Source organism: Pygocentrus nattereri, chromosome 15, assembly GCF_015220715.1.
Source record: "Pygocentrus nattereri isolate fPygNat1 chromosome 15, fPygNat1.pri, whole genome shotgun sequence".
Lineage (NCBI taxonomy): Eukaryota > Metazoa > Chordata > Actinopteri > Characiformes > Serrasalmidae > Pygocentrus > Pygocentrus nattereri.
The window spans coordinates 33,260,680-33,276,726 of NC_051225.1; the positions used below are offsets into that span (position 1 = coordinate 33,260,680).

Consider the following 16,047-nt stretch of genomic DNA (forward strand, 5'->3'; position numbering starts at 1 on the left):
GAAGGAGCCATGGGGCCTGGAGAGAAAGAGAAAGAGGGGAAAAAAAGAGAAAGAGAGACTGCAGCTTCATTGGAGATCAGCTGTTGCTCGCCTATTGCACTATCCTATCGTTTGAGGATGCATGAGAGGGAGAGAGCTTGAGCAGTTTCTGAAATATATATGAAGATGATTCCACAGACCCTGCAGGGCTTGAATGAATGTTGAATGCGACTCGAGAATATCCACCGTTCTTCTTTTCATTTCGGTTCACTGAAAGAACGGAAAAGTCCCCCCCCAATAAAAAATCAACACAGGCTCCACTCCACTCCAATATAAGGCACAGTGAATGCACGATTAGCTTCGATGACATTCCATTTCCTTCAAAGTAACACATTTCCAAACATTTTCACCCATAAAGGACAAAAGGTGATCTGGCTTTTAAGTTTTAAGTTCCAGTTGGTTTTTTGTGTTTTGTTTTGCTTTCTTGGCCAATCCAGAGCTCCGTCTGACCAGGCCTGTCAAGGAGGAACAATAACACTAATGTTAGAAGCCTCATGACTCCAACCGAAATAGCCTTAACCATAAATCCTGTTCTGCATTCCTTTCTTTTTTTTCTCCGTATTTAGAAAAAAGCCCTTGTCCTTGCTCCCTATCAGCACTGACCTGCTTTTGCCTTTACACCGCAGCCTTCCATCACCCCAAGGGGAGAGGGAGAGCAAAACGCAGGGAACTAAAGAAAGAGTAATGAACGGTGCAGAAAAGGTAGACAACTAAATAAGCTGTCCTGAAGAGTTATGTACGGATACCAGAGATGTTCACGAGTCGCCTCATGCGAGTCTGAGTCAAGTCTCAAGTCACTGGGGTTCAAATTCTAGTTGAGTCTCGAGTCGTACGTAGAGAACTTCAGTTCAGACTTGATATTGGCTGCAGTCATAGAATTGAACAGAAGTAAAACACTTCAAAAGTTCAACACAGCTTCAACTAACAAGGCTTTTATTATAGAAGAGCTTTTATTCTGAAGGAGAGCATTGAAGTGCTGTATGTGATGTTTGGAAGAGTCTAAACAACTTGAAATGGTTTCTTAGTCTGCTGTTTGTTTAGCAACTATGCTAGTAAGCTAGCATATTAGCTAATCCAGTTTTAGCTGTAGGCTTTAAAATGATCACTAAAACTTCAGCTAGCTGATGACAAGCTAAATTGGCAATTGCTCTAGCTAGTATATTTACATGCTAAAGCCCAGGGTTTCTCAACCAGTGGGCCTATACTGAGGCAGAGCCAACGGTCCTTAGAGGGCCAGTGATGACACTTTGTCATAAAAAAATAACTTGATAATAGGAGCATTTTCACCTGATAAACAATAAAAACTAACATAAGGCCCAATCACATTTATTATTTTTACCCCTACCTCTTGTTTTCGAGTGTCACCTTGCATCTTGGAACTGAGTTACAAGGGGTCGTGGTTGAAATCTTCCCTTATGAAATGGGACCCTCAAATAGCGGTGCCCTGTAGGACACCCTGCCAGACTGCAGTGATAGCAGAGGAGGGTAAAGTTCAGCATCCTCACTGCTGGGCTTTGGTTAGATTTAGGGAATCATATGCTTTCATAGAGGGGGATACAACAAGTACTTATTATCGCCCACCCCTAATTCTTCAGTGATATGAAGCTAAAGTTAGCTATTCGCCAGCTTCTTGCTCTAATTTTCCCATTCCACAGCTGTTCCGTTTAAGGTGGAAGAGGAAATTTAACTAGCTAGCCAATACATCAGCATACCACTAGCAATTTTTATCTTTTAATTTGCTGATTTTAAAATTTTTATTTTATTATGAAAAACCTTCCCGTCTGAAACCTGAAATGGTTGGTTAGGGTGTGTGTTTAGCAGTTACGCTAATGAGCTAACATGTGAGCTAATCCAGTTGTAGCTTTATTAAGTTTAAAGCAGCTTCAGTTAGATTAGCTGACAAATTAGCTATTGATGGCATGTAGCTAACATAATTGAAACTGCATGCCCACCGTTTCATGTTGTTTGGCCTCTTTCCTTTCAACACTAAATTTACTCACTGTTGCCCTTTGTTCTGTCCATCAGACTGAAGGTTTTCCTGTAGTCAAGGCTACTGTAGTGAAAGTCCAAGTCAATTTTCAAGCTACTGGTGTTCGAATCCCAGTTGAGTCATGACTCTATGGAGTGCGAGTTGAGTTTTGAGCCTTTAGCAGAAAACTTTAGTCTTGTTATTAGCTGCACACATTGCGCTGTACAGAATTACCCCCAATGAAAAACTAGTAAGGTTCAACATGGCGTCAAGCCTTTTATTATGAACAACCCTCTAGTCTGAAACTTGAAATGGTTGTTTAGCATGTAGTTTGTTTGTAGCTCTCACCCTAACCAGCTGGCATGTTAGTGAATCCAGTTGTAGCTTTATTGAGTTTTAAAGCAGCTTCAGCTAAACTAGCTGACACCTGCAGCTAATTTGCTATTGCTGTAGCTAGCATACTTGAAACTGCATGCTATAGCCAACTGTTTCAGGTTTTCTACACATTTACTGATGCACTTCGTTCTGTCTTTCAGGCTGAAGCACTTTTTTGTAATGAAACGCTCACTATTTGAAGTCATATAGTGGTTGGGATAGTGTAGTGGTTAACACCTCTGCCTTGTAGACTGGGGTTCAATCCCCCACCAGGGCAAGCACCCTACACTATACCAATAAGAGTCCTTGGGCAAGACTCCTAACACCACCTTGGCCTACCTGTGTAAAATGACCAAATTGTAAGTCGCTCTGGATAAGAGCGTCAGCCAAATGCCATAAATGTAAATGTAAATATAGAACCTGATGTCGCTATGAGCTGCAGGAGAACGACATTGCAGTAACGATTGCTGCAAAACTAAGATGGAAAATTCCACACGTTAACTGCATAAAGGTTAGTAGTCGTAATTAAATCAGTTGTTCATGTTTTTGTTTCTCAGACTAAATTATCATAAGTCATAAAATCTCGAAGTTGAGTCACAAGTTGCTGACTTGAGTCCTGATCACTGATGGTTACACAAGCAGAAGAGTGAGAGAAGTCCTTCTCAAACTCCCCGGCTAAAATTATTATCTTAATCTGCCTCAAGCCCATCCCTCGTTCTCTTGCTTTCGTTCTCACACAATTAAATCACATACTCATCTTTCATTCTAACAGAAGAGGCAAACTCGTTTGATAGACGTATACACAGCCTCCCATTCTCACACCATTAATCTCCTTCCCCCTCAGGCTCCACCTGACGCATATACAACATGTCACCACAGAACACGAAACCACTCACAACAACTCACAAAACTCAGAGGCGGCCATGCAACACTGCTGCAATTCGGGATTCCAGCTTCTGTAGGGCAGTCACATGAAGCACTGATTATTCACTGCTTTGAATCAGAGAGCGTTAGAGGCTGTTTACTTTCTCACGTAAAAAGGCACATCAAACACATATGTCATTGTACTTCTTCCCCTCTGTTGTGAAACCATGATCCTGGCTTGGACGCTTTCTTGGTTTGGGGTATAACTCTAGCCTCGCGTATTCTCCATCGTGCATTACCTCGTTTATCCTCTCACATGCTAGTCAGCTATCAGCAGATGTGTCAAGACCTGTCTTGGACCACCTCTGAATGTGGTTTGAGTGACCCCAACCTAATCTGATCAAAACGCATGGGTGTTTTTACACTTGTCTTTTCATGTGGTCAAGTAAAATCTGAATTTGTTCACCTATCACTGACAACCGAAAAAGCATTTCACACAGCATCTTTGATCAACCCCATTTGAACCTAGCAAGTACTTGAGGCAGTAGGGATGAGTCAAGTTATAGAATTGATATTTTAAAACAATCGAAAGGTAAATTTGAATGTATGACATGCAATTCAGCTTCTCTCTAATGTTATACTGTCCCATATTTATATTTATGGCAGAGTGACTTATCCAGAGCCTCCAAGCGCGTTCAGGTGTCCAATAGTGTTGCGTTAGCTGCAGATCGAAAAGACGTTTTGGCGCTTCACAGGCCTTGGAGGAGGCCTGTGGTAGCCTCACCCTGTTAGCACTGGTGGTATCATGTAATTGGGGGAGTCCTAGTGGGTGGGATTGGGGACAACTAAATTGGGGAGAAAACTAAGAAAAAAAAGAAACATGAGATATTTGAGCTTTACTCCTGTAGAGGGCAGAGTAGACCCGGTATCATAGACTAAATGTAGACTACCATAACACCGGCGAGAAGCGCCAAATCATTAAAATGCCCATCCCTATCACACAGGGCTGCAGTTATTACTCGACAAGGGTGAGGCATTGAGTAAAGTGCTCTAAAATGCTTTATAATGTTTATGTGTGATTCCGACAAACTGCAGGTCACTATTTTTACCATTGGGGGGGGGGGTGGTCTTTTCTTGTTTTGTTGCACCATAAAATAAAAGCTTGAACGATGGTGGCTCTTTGGCTCAAAGTGAGGGAAACCGCAGAAGCCATGGTGGTTTGATTAGTCACTTAAGACTATAAAGTAGTTGTTAATGGCAATCTTAGATCACACAGCAGTAAAACACCAAAACAGCTCTGGATGATAAGCTTCCTTGTTTATCTTCTCAGTATCTTAAATGAAGTCATAACCAATAACTTGTTCCTCAACACACACATGGACTTTGTCTCTGTAACAACCTATTCGTATCACAAGCAGCGAGACGCTATTGTTTAGCTGGCATCGATGTGTTGGAGTTTATTTTCTTACTGTCTGACTGCAAGGCCAAAGGTCAAGGTTTGGTATTGATATGCTTTGTCCAAAATACAGCAACAAAATAGAAAATATGGGCTTTAAGACATCCAGCACTACGTACAGCGTATAGAGCAGGGGAGCTCAGTCCTGGTCCTGGAGCTCTACCCCACTGGGCTCCATCTCCCAAAAGCACGGTTGAACAACTACCATAGTTAAATGATAGAGAGACAATAATTTTGAACACTCTCTCTCCACAGTTACCAACGGCGCTTTCGGGAAACACAGTCCTGTATAGTTAACATCAAACACTCCTGGCTCTAATGTTTAGGCCTTCATTACCTTGATCAGGTGTGTTAGACTAGACCTGGAGCTAAACTCTGCAGGTTGGTAGAGCTCCAGGACCAGGACTGGGCACAGTGCGTATGCTACGGTTTTGTGAAAAGGTTCTGGTTCATGTCCCTGACATGTTGTGTTGCTTTTGTGAGTGAAAATAAGTGAACACAAGCTCTACAGAGAACTTCTGCACATTTGAACGCATAATTATTGTTTGTGTGCTGAATTTAACACAATAAAAGAAAAATAGTAATGACACATTATATGTTCCATGTTCTATTTCTTTTGCAAACCGTTAAACTCAGCAAATATATAGAAATAGTGCACTAACAATGAAATACCAATGAATTTGCTTAAAATATGATCTGAAACACTATTGCAAAGGAGAATTCTTCTTGTTAAACAGCATGTTCACTAGAATAGCTGTCTAAGGACATCACTGTATACCCGGTTTAAAGTTTTTGATTTTTAGAGGCTGATTTATTGCTCGCTGTGATTGCTTTATATGCTGCAGACATAAAACTCAGCAGTCCACCAACGGCAGCCAATGCACAAAACAACTGTTATGGGGAAATTTGAAAAACAAAGCAATGAAAAAGGCCGGGCAGTAAAAGCCTGTAGCTGAGTGAGTGAGTGAGTTGTAGGAGTGTAGGACGATATTGTGAGAGTGACCTTGCCAAAGCTGACCATTTACAGAGATTTAGCATTCCCCAAATGCGCCACACCCATGGCGGCCGCCTGGACAGCAGAACGGGGAGGCAGCCAGAGTGCAAAGGAGCGCTTTTTCTGCTTTTGAAAACAGGAGATTGTGCAACACTTGTCAAACAGAGCCGGCAGAAAAAAAAGAAAGGGCTGTTACACATTAACAAATGAGGTCAAGAAGCAGTTCCTCTGTTCTCCCCTCCCTCTCTCTCCCTCTATCTGTTTCCTTTGGTCTACAATCCAACCCCCCCTTCTCTTCCCCATGTAGTAGGAACTGAGGCTCGTGCTGGGTGGGATATTTCATTACAAAGCATTCATTTTACACATCTAAGAAGGACCCCCATAAGCCCACTCCCCCTTTCCCGCCCTTCAAAATAGGACGCCCCACGCCACGTGCACCAGAGCTCCCCATCTTAAAAGGCTCCTTTAAAAAAAATGGCACTTGCACAAAGAGATCCAGAAAGGATGCAAGGGATCCACTTTAAAGCGCAAATCTCCACCATCAGACTTCCTGAAAGTGGAGCCTCCATTTGAAAGTTGCTACTGGGCACCGGGAGAACAAGACTGGATTTGAAAAAAGGCTCTTGGATAAAATTTCACTCCGTTTTCCAAAGCTTCCCACATTTACACCCCCCCCTCCTTCTCCCGACCACTGTTCCATTCTTTTTAACTCCTACATTCAGAGATGTGTCATTCTCTTTGGAAAATGATTAATTAAAGCCTTTATTCAGAAGACAGCTCATCAGTGAACATGAGGAAGCGTGTGTGGAACTGTGTCAGCACAGGGAAAAAAAAGAAAGAAAGAAAACAGAGCAGCCAGCCTACGATGACGGCGTGTGAGTGATGTGTGATTGAGATGCCTTAAAGCAGAAGCGTCTGCAGAACTTGTTGGGAAGCTTTGATTAATTATGCTGCTAGAATCGTTTTTGGCTCTGGCCCAGTTCGTCTCTGCATTTCCTGTTTCATTCATTAGCTCTGACTTCAGATTAATAATTGCTGATGGCTTCAAACTCCCTTCACTCCTTGCGATTATTATAAAGGCCTAAAAAAAAGAGACTTTTTTTCTTCATTCTAAAAATTAGAAAGGGCTAAAAAGGCTTTGTCCCGAATGGCTTTTCCTTTTTTGTGTGTGTTTAGTCTGTCTGGCTCCATTTCAACTGTCATAACAAAGGGCAGACCCTCTTTTATTGTTGTTTTTTAACCCTTCAACACATATTTTGGTTGATCCCTGACATACTTTTTCCCCTCTCATCCAGTACTCTTCTTGGATGCAATCAAAATATATCTTTTCTTTTTCATTGTGTTTATTTTTACAGTTCTACATTATCACAACCATTTTTACTACACGTTTAACCCTCTTCAATGGTCGACTCCTTATACACTGTTAGAAATAAAGGTTTTTCATTCATCAAGGTACAAACAATGTAAATGTTCCCTCAAAGGTACAGCAGTGGTTTTAAGGTCCAGGTGAAAAGTACAGATTTGCATATTTTACTAACTAATGTTTTAAAACAGAACAATAAAATATAAGCCTGGAGACGAGACGGGGTGTGTGGAGTCAGTACAACTTAGAAAATATCATTTCAGTAGATTATGGTACAGTTATGTTCCCTGACTGAAGATACTGAGATGTACCCTTAAGGACACCACCCCAGTGACAAGAGGGGTCTTGCCCCAGTGACAGTTTCATACCTTTTTTGTTCGCATGCAGTGGTGGTGATAGTAACCATCAATTTATTGACTCCCCAAAAAGACCAGTGAACCTACACATCTTCGGAATTTTTTTAATGTAATATTTATAATGGTAAAATAGTAGTAAATCTGGAAAAATATGTTTTCTTTGGGAACTAATTTGCCTTAGATCACTATGTACTTCTCTGCCATTAACGGATTTAAAACATTACATGAAAACATATCTCAAAACTAGCGTAGAACAATGTCTCAGACATCCAGCAGCGCATTTCGTAGTCATGTAATAAATGTCTGTGAAGTTGCACTAAATGCTCCAGACGTCTGGTTCCTATCACCACCACTGTGAACAATTTTGATTTGGCATGTTTTTTGAAGGTGCATTTCATATCAAATCACTTTTTGTTTACATCTTAAGAATGAAATAATAAAGAAATTTTAAAACTCTGTGGAGTTTAACTCACTATATTATTGTTACGACACCAAGTTGCTAAATGGCAACTTCACAGGAAACATGTTCTACTTCAATGTTAATGTTACTGATATTTCATAGTAATTTTGGACCATTTCCATTGGTTCATTCATCAGGAAATGTTCACACAGCGTGAAAGGACAGTGACGATATGCATTTTGTTTATATTTTCTTACCGTATTACCCCTCCTTTCCTTTTATAGTATAGTATTATTACTATTGTAAACCCTATATATCCATTAGGCCTGCCCATTTTGGGGCCTGCTTTGCCTGAATCCAACCCTGCTCCGCTGACAGCCAACCACATCCTCCACTGCTCAACAGTAGCAGTCCAATAAAAGGCTGTTTCTGGGTCTGAGCTTGTGCCTGGATGGACGAACCCCTACCCCCTGTTTACTCTTACGGCAGGTAACCAGGCAACATAGCCCCCACCCTTTTCTTTTTTTTTTTTTAAACGCCAGCTTCAGAGAGGGTGTGATCGCTATATTTGGTGCGACATAAAACCCTTTCCTCCAGATAAAGACCTCCAGTCAACAGGACACATGTTCCTTTCTTGGTGCTGCTGTGCGTGTGATTGATGGCAGGAGGCCTTCGCCTGTTTTCCGTCTAATTATAGTCAGTGCAGCTGCTGGATATATCTCTAACCTCTCTCTCTCCCTCTACTCCGTCTCTCTCACTCTCTTACTCTCTCTTTACCTCCCTCGCTACCTTTCACATTCTCCTCTGCTTTCTCCCCCCCCCCCTCTCATAGCAAAGCCTCTGGAATGTGAGCTGGGGTGTTTTACCCCCCCCCACCTTCACTCCATTCTGCCCCTCCTGTGTGTCTGTGCATGTGCGTGTTTGCTCAAGGCAAGCGTGTAATGTGCCAGCCGTAAGGCCCATTGCAGGATTTCCACACACGTGCGCACACAGATCCCCGAGGCGGACTGGGATCAAAGTGCTGACGTGGCAAACACACACGTTACTCCACTTCCGTGCCGACGCACACACTTCAGCAGTGGTGGACTGTGGCTATTAGTGTTCAGGCCATAAATGTCAAAACTAGGTCCAAAAAACAAGGTAAAATAAAGACCCTTACTCTACTTTCTGCTAGGACCCCTATAGGATTCACATAGTATGTTAGCACTGTTATCGATGATTTGCATGAACATTTTACGGCCCTTCTAGATTAAAAGCTGCCCAAAAAAATGATCACGTTAATATCTACAACTGCCTTTATGGGATTTGTAATAGAATTATTACAAACATTTCTTTTGACCATTATATTAAGCATGGATATGTGAAGCTTGTGAAGCACATTTTCAGGTTTTATTTGAAGCTTGTAACAGACATATTAACATATATTTTACCTTGTACTTAGCAGTTTTACAGTGAATATTTCAGTAAAAATATCCTTTGCTTTCTAATAACTGACTGAAAATTGGTTCGATTATGGTTCAGTGACGTGTCTAGGATTTCCAGAAGGTCTAGAGTGACTTTTTTACCTCACAAAATTGGCTCCATCTTTTACAAATCAAACATAATTCTGTCATTTTTCTAATTATGTACATGGTTAATCTGGCACGTTAAGCCTTCAGTTCAGCTCCTGACGTCCTAACCAATGGAGTTTGTTTATCTACCCAGACATCACAGAGAGAAAAAACCTGATTGGATAATTTTCCATTGGCTGTTACAAGAATGACTTTCCAACTAAAAGTCAAAAGTGAAATACGAGTAGTAGTACAATGCTCTTAGGCCTGTGCTCCCAGACAGTATTGAGCCTAATCTTAAGCTAAATTGCAGTGTCAAGGTTAAATCACCATTGGAAACTCTTTCTCCTTTCAGTCCATAGTTAGGATTAATCTATGTCTGGGAAAGTGGCTCTTAGAGTTTAAAGACAACAAGCATGATGATTATGTAAAATAAAAATGAACTATAAATAACAGACTTTTTCTTCCTTTCTCAGAAATCATTCAGAGGAGGCCTTGAAGGACCCCAGGGTTCCCCTCTGCACTTATCTGATGACCTTCTAAAGTCTGGCCTAAATTTGAAACCGGCACTCTGAGCTGATCGTTCCAAGCCCAAAGGAAAACATGTACTCGGACCACCTCCTACACACTCGACACCAAAATGTCAAAACTGCATGTCAGGGCTTCCATTCAGACACACACCAGCATGGCGTGCTGCTCGACTGTTCACTTCAAGCTGCTCATAATATGCTACACACTATGCACTCATGGGGAATGTAGCACTAATATGAAGTGAAATATCCATAAAGGGATTTTACAATTGTGTACCACGTGTACATGTTGAGCACCTAGCATCTAAAAAGACAGATTAAGGACTAGGGAGGAACGATGAGATTGGATATCAGTGTCGGCAGATAACTGCTTGGACAGATATTTAGATTTGACAAGTATTTTAACCCCAAAAGAGCAGAAATCTTGGAGATCGCTGGGCTACTGTGCTAAAATATCAGCAATTGTTTTACAGCATTTGTATTCCTCCTGAAATAAATGCTGAACGGCAGCATCTGAAGGCTACTTGACACCAGCATAAGCCTTTCATGACAACTGACAAACACAGAAAAACATTTAGACAAGTTTATTCCTAAAAGCTTCACTTGTCAAAAAGGCTTCTTTTTGAAAAAAAAAAAGCCATGAAATAAGCCTTTACAAATGAAATAAAAGGTGTCATGTAGCCTTATGAACAGTCCGTCAGTGAGCGTTAACAATAAACAATATAATTCTCCATGTTGCTAACCCGGACAGATTGTCTTAGTTAGATTTCTACATTTTATAAATATTATTAATGTTTGTGTATTAGCAATGGCAGATATGTACATGAAAAATATTGCATACTGGCTGCAGCACATAATTCCCATGTATCAGCATCCTTTATAGGTACCACAATTACTGCTATCGGGTCCCTTTTTCCCCTGGATTTGTACTTAATTGCGGTTGCAGATTTTACCCTGAACAATTTTTGAATACCACAATAGATTTTCACTTAGTTACATACTATTGAGCCAAGAATGAGTTTCGCTGCCATCCAGACGTTACATTATTCTAGCCAGAATTTCATTTGTTTATGCTGGGCCAAGATTTAGCACAAATGTAATGCAAAAAGCATGTCGGCTTGTATCTGAGGATGTTAAAATAATTAATTCTCAGTCCAGCCAAAGCCAGTTCCCAGTGAAAGTAGGGCACGTTTTTTATTTCGGCCCAAGTTACTTTTCCTCCCCGAATAACAGCAGGCTGCTCTGCACTTTTTCCAGCAGCGATAACTCGATCCCGCTTAAAAGGTGTACATTTCCTTTTTGGCAGAGTGAGAGAAAATAGTCTGTAAATCAAGAAAAAGACCAATGACTGTGCACCCAATGTTAACTGGCCTGTGATGCTTAAAAAAAGAAAGCAAAGAAAAGAAAGAAAAAAATTCGACACTAACTAGGTAGGGCAGGACAGCTGTGCAAACAAAAGACAGAAAGAGAGCCTAAGTCCTTTCTGACTGCTACGTAATTTGAGCAAAGCTATTAATCTCTGACGACTGGCTTTTCCCCTCAGGGTGTTGAGTTTCGGTGACAGATGAAAAGAAATGAGCTGGCACGGCTGGAATTTGAGGCAAGAGCCTGCGCCAACACAACAGATGAGCGGAGTATGTAACAGGAACGCACAAGCTGACAACAACCGCAAAGCACTCCACCGTTTGAAAAGCACCATTCACATTCGCTTCTGTTTTACTACATACATCAGTTGTTAGCAAGCCTGTGCCTGGAGGTACACCTTCATGCAGAACTCCGCTCCTATTCAAACCCAACACTCCTGATCCAGGTGGTCAAGTAGACCAATGGGGAGTTGAATTAAGGCTGTTTACGAAGGTGTGGAGGTGGTGCAAAGCAGCCTATGAGTTCCTTCAGCACATATTGGTTGGTAAAACATCACTTTTGTAAGAAAACCTCATACCTTGGAAATGGGAAGTTCAAAGGAGAAGGAAACATTCGTAACTGTACGCTCATTTACATTATTCCAAGTCATTTTGGAACAAATTTCTATTCATACAGTTTAAAGAGAAGCTGACTTTTTCAAATAACATTAAAATGATTAAAAATAACACCAAAAAGGTTGTTTTCGATGAGTGCTAAAAAAATGCCCATATAAACTGTGAAACGGGGGAATTTGCCTAGGTAGAAGCAGTTTTTCATATATTATGGTGTCGTAGGGACTGCTCGAATGGCTCCAGCTAAGGAAAAAGGAAAAGAAAAGAAAAAAAAGGTAAGCAAGTATGCCAACTATTCAAACAAAATTGCAGGCTCAAGTATTGAAGGGTTAATCGTAGTCTTGCTACTCCTCTGAATAGCAACTACATGCGAATTCTAGGCAGAACAGAGGCCTCCATTCATTCCTGTACTGTGTGCGATCAACCTTGAACAGTAGCAGGCGTGTTGGGCTCAAAGCCCCTGATTGAGGAGACGGAGGACGGTGACTCAGGAATTCCACCAGGGCAACCACGTGATCCGCCGCATTTTATAGGCTCAAGCAACGGCTAGCACTCTCATAAAACAGTGGAAAAGCCAAACACTGACCAAAACTTGCTTTCAGAGATGTCCAACGTCACATGGAAAGCAACAGACTCCACATTTCTGCACGCAAGCTGGATTTTCAAGCCTGGTGGGCGTCCGTGTCATTTAGGTTTTTTTCAAAATAGGAATTAAATCAATAACATTTATGATGGATGGCAAATACCTAAGACAGTTAACTGCTATACATAACATCTGGCCTATAAAGTATAGAAATGGCTGCAGAGGAACCCAAGTTGCCATTCACCGAAAAAGGCCAAAGCGTGTTTATGAGCCCCTAACTAATGGCAAGCAGGAGTAAAAATAGCCATCTACAGTGTCAGATTGCATGCCGCATTAAGTTACTCCACATGGGACTTAACAACAGTGTGAAATGTCAAGTCACAACTTTCCATCAGAAAGAGCCTGAAAAAGAAACTACTATTCTCAGACCCAAGTCTCAGAATAAGACTTTCTGTCAGAAGTAATTCAGTAAATAATGAACATATCTGACCACTGGACTGCCAACATGTACACAGCACAAAATATCTTTCTCTCCCTTTGTCTCGTCGGCTCTTCCTTTGTTTTTTTCCCCCGCACCGAGTCTTGTTTTGTTCTTGCAGAGGCTGTTGCATCACCCCTCTCGGTGTGATTCATAGGAGGGAGCGACCGCCTCGGAGAATAATGGACAAGAAGCGAACCATAGACACTTCAGGTTGTTATTACAAGGTCAAAAATTGTATTTGGCAATTTTAAACAAGTGCATACAAGTACAGCTAGAAGCATTTCAGTTTTGCCAAGTGCTCATAGAGTAGGTTTAGTCACATTCTATGTTTAAACATGGACTGCCACCAGGTCTAATAGTACATTGATAATTGGCGTTGAACAACAACTGAAAAAGGAGGGGTTGGGGGGGACGAGAGTAGTCTGTTATAATGTGTACATACCTTTTCATCTTCAAAAAAATATAGAAACAATGTATTCAAAAAAGGAAAATCAAAAAAAATTTATACAGCCATGTTTTACGAAGTGTACACTTCCCTTGTGTCCATATGTACATGTCCCATAATTTCTGGATTTTGGATGGTATGCAATTTTTTGATTTACTGGTAGTCATCTGAAATCGTATATGCATGTATTTCATCTGTTGTTTTTTGTGTTGCAAAAAAAAGTAACAAAAAAGAAGAAAAAAAAACAGAAAAAAAAATGTGAAAAAAAAAAAAAAAAAAATCAAGGGTCTCTCTCCTTTTTTACTTTCACGTCTCCAGCCAAGATGGTGGCTATTTCTCCCTGCATGAAGGCCCAGGGCACGTTGGAGCCCACCAGTGGGCACTTTTCTCCGCTGGGGCAGTACACCTCCCCTGTGGCGCCCTGCTGCTTGATGCTCTCACGCGAGCAAGGGAAGCAGAACTTGTGCGAGGGCACTGATGGGCACTGGACAAAATGTGTGTCCTCGAGCCGCTCGTGGCACAAGGTGCAGCACAGCGGGACGCTGCCGGGGGGCACTGACGAGTCCGGAACGCTCTGAGGGTGTCCTGGCTGGGGGTCCACACCCGGCACATGGGCAGTGGTGCCCGTGCCGGGGGTGCCGGCCACCCCTACGGCCATCGCGTCCCTTTGGTTCAGCCGCTGGCCGCGTTGGCCGGCTGAGGAGGGCGAGAGCGGGCTGCCGCTGTTCCGCCGGCCCCCCGCCGCTGTGCTAGTGGTTGAGTGCACCTGGTTGGCGTCTTTGGGTGAGCCTGTGCCGGCCCCTGCGTTGTCTGCCGCCATGATGAGGGCAGCCATGGGCGACTGACCGTTCTGTGCCGCCGTGGCTGCTTCTGGGGGGGTGGTGCGGGAGTGAGGGGAGATGGTGGAAGGTGGAGCGGTCCCGTAACCAGGCAGGGCGGCTGGTGGGATCTTCAGCACCTCCGACGACGACGGCAGCCATGGCTGACCCTCTCCGTTCAGCTTGGCGGTGGCGCCCTCCCCCTCCGGCTCAGGGGAGGCTTTCCTCTTCATGGTCCGGGGCTGCTTGCCTCGTTCTGCAGAGGGAATGTGGAGGAGGAGGGGGGGGGGTATAGTGGAGGAGGGGGGGGGGGGGTGAAGTTAAACACTTAAGTTAGAGAGAAAGGAAAAACAGCTACACAAGAAAAGAAAAAAAAAAAAAAAAAACAAGTGCTTTCACTCTTAGGAAAACTCTAAGCATGACCTGATGTTGGCACTGTTGGACAATTTTCTTGCCACGAGCTCCACACAAAAACATGGCCAGACATAAATGTGCACTCAACTTCTGAAGCCATATTTTTCGTGCAAAAGCAAAACAGGTGAACTGCAGCAACTGCCCATTCTCATGCACGCGCGCACATTAAGCTATGGTTACACCTTACCTGTTTTGGAGGGTGCGGAGCTCGTGTCGTAGCCCATCCTGTGCTGCATGGCTGCGTGTTCCTTCTTGAACCTGCTGTCCAGCGTGTGCAGCGCCATGAGGTCCCTCACTGTCTTGCCTTTGCTCATCCAGTCCTCAGCGCGCTTGTGACCGTCGCCTAGCTCCCCGAGCCCGTCCCCGCGGTGCTTCTCTTTGCCGTCGTCCCGCTTTCCGCCGTGCTCAGTCAGGCTGGGAATCCCCATCTGCGGCGGGCGACCGTTGAGCGCGTGCACGGACGGCAGGCCCCCGTTCATGATGGGCATGAGGCTGGGCGGCACGGCGCTAGTCCTGCGCGGGTTGGGGCTCTGGCGGTTCAGCTCCGGTGGCTCGTCAGGCTTGGGGAAGCCGTTGGGAACGGGGATGCCGTTGGCTTGCCTCGCTGCGGACGGGTACTCGGGCCCCAGGCGAGGCGGCCGGTCTGGAACGAGCGGGTAGCGGTCGAGGGGCTGCGGCGGACGCGAGCCAGCCTCAGCCGCGGCCGCGGCCGCCGCCACCGCCGCCGCGTGGTTGACTGGCTGCAGCTCCTTGGCCGCCTTGCCCGGCCCGGGGCTGCGACCCTCCTGGAAGCCGTGAGCGCGCTTGAGCTGCCGAGCCGTCTCGATCACGAACTCGATGCGGTCCGCGCCCTCGTAGTTTACGCATCCGCGGCACACGGGCTCCGTAAAATCCCAGATCATGGCCCACGGCATGCGGGGAAGGTCGCACAGATAGCACGACTGCCGTCTCGAAGCGGCTACCGCCGCGGAGGACATGGCTGGCTGTTTTTTTGCAGGGGGGAAAGGGGAAAGAAGAAGGAGGAGGAAAAAAGGACGCGGCGAAAATCCTCCCAAACGTCCGTCGATCGCCTTGTTTTTAACTCGTGTACGGATGAAGAAGAATGAGAAGAGGAGGAAGAGGAGGGAAAAAAGAGGAGAAATTCGCTGTAGTTTTTCCTCCCGCCGGCGACAAAAACACACACACAGGCGAAGTTACACTCCGAAGTTCATGGCAGTTGTGGACTTTGCCCGTGCGCGCCTCCGTCTAGCTCGCGCGCTCCCGCGCCGCCGGGCAGGGTCGCTTGCGCGGCCGTGACGTCACCGGAGCGCCGAGTCTGTTTACTCGATTCTTCGACAACCGCGCAGGCGCAGTGTGCACAGGAGAGTGGGAGAGAGAGAGAGAGAGAGAGAGGGAGAGGAGGAGAGGAGGGGAGGAGGGAAGAGGGAGGAGGAG

General features: G+C 44.2%; 1 protein-coding gene across 1 annotated transcript; it reads right to left on the reverse strand.

Annotated features, from left to right (window-relative positions):
- Positions 1-13,146: 13,146 nt before the first annotated feature.
- Positions 13,147-15,590, reverse strand: irf2bp2b (interferon regulatory factor 2 binding protein 2b). Its single transcript, XM_037545405.1, has 2 exons — positions 14,801-15,590; positions 13,147-14,455 (listed from the first exon to the last, which is right to left on the reverse strand). The coding sequence occupies exons 1-2, from the start codon at positions 15,588-15,590 to the stop codon at positions 13,662-13,664; spliced, it is 1,584 nt and encodes a 527-aa protein (XP_037401302.1). The 3' UTR covers positions 13,147-13,661.
- Between the last annotated feature and the right edge of the window lie 457 nt (positions 15,591-16,047).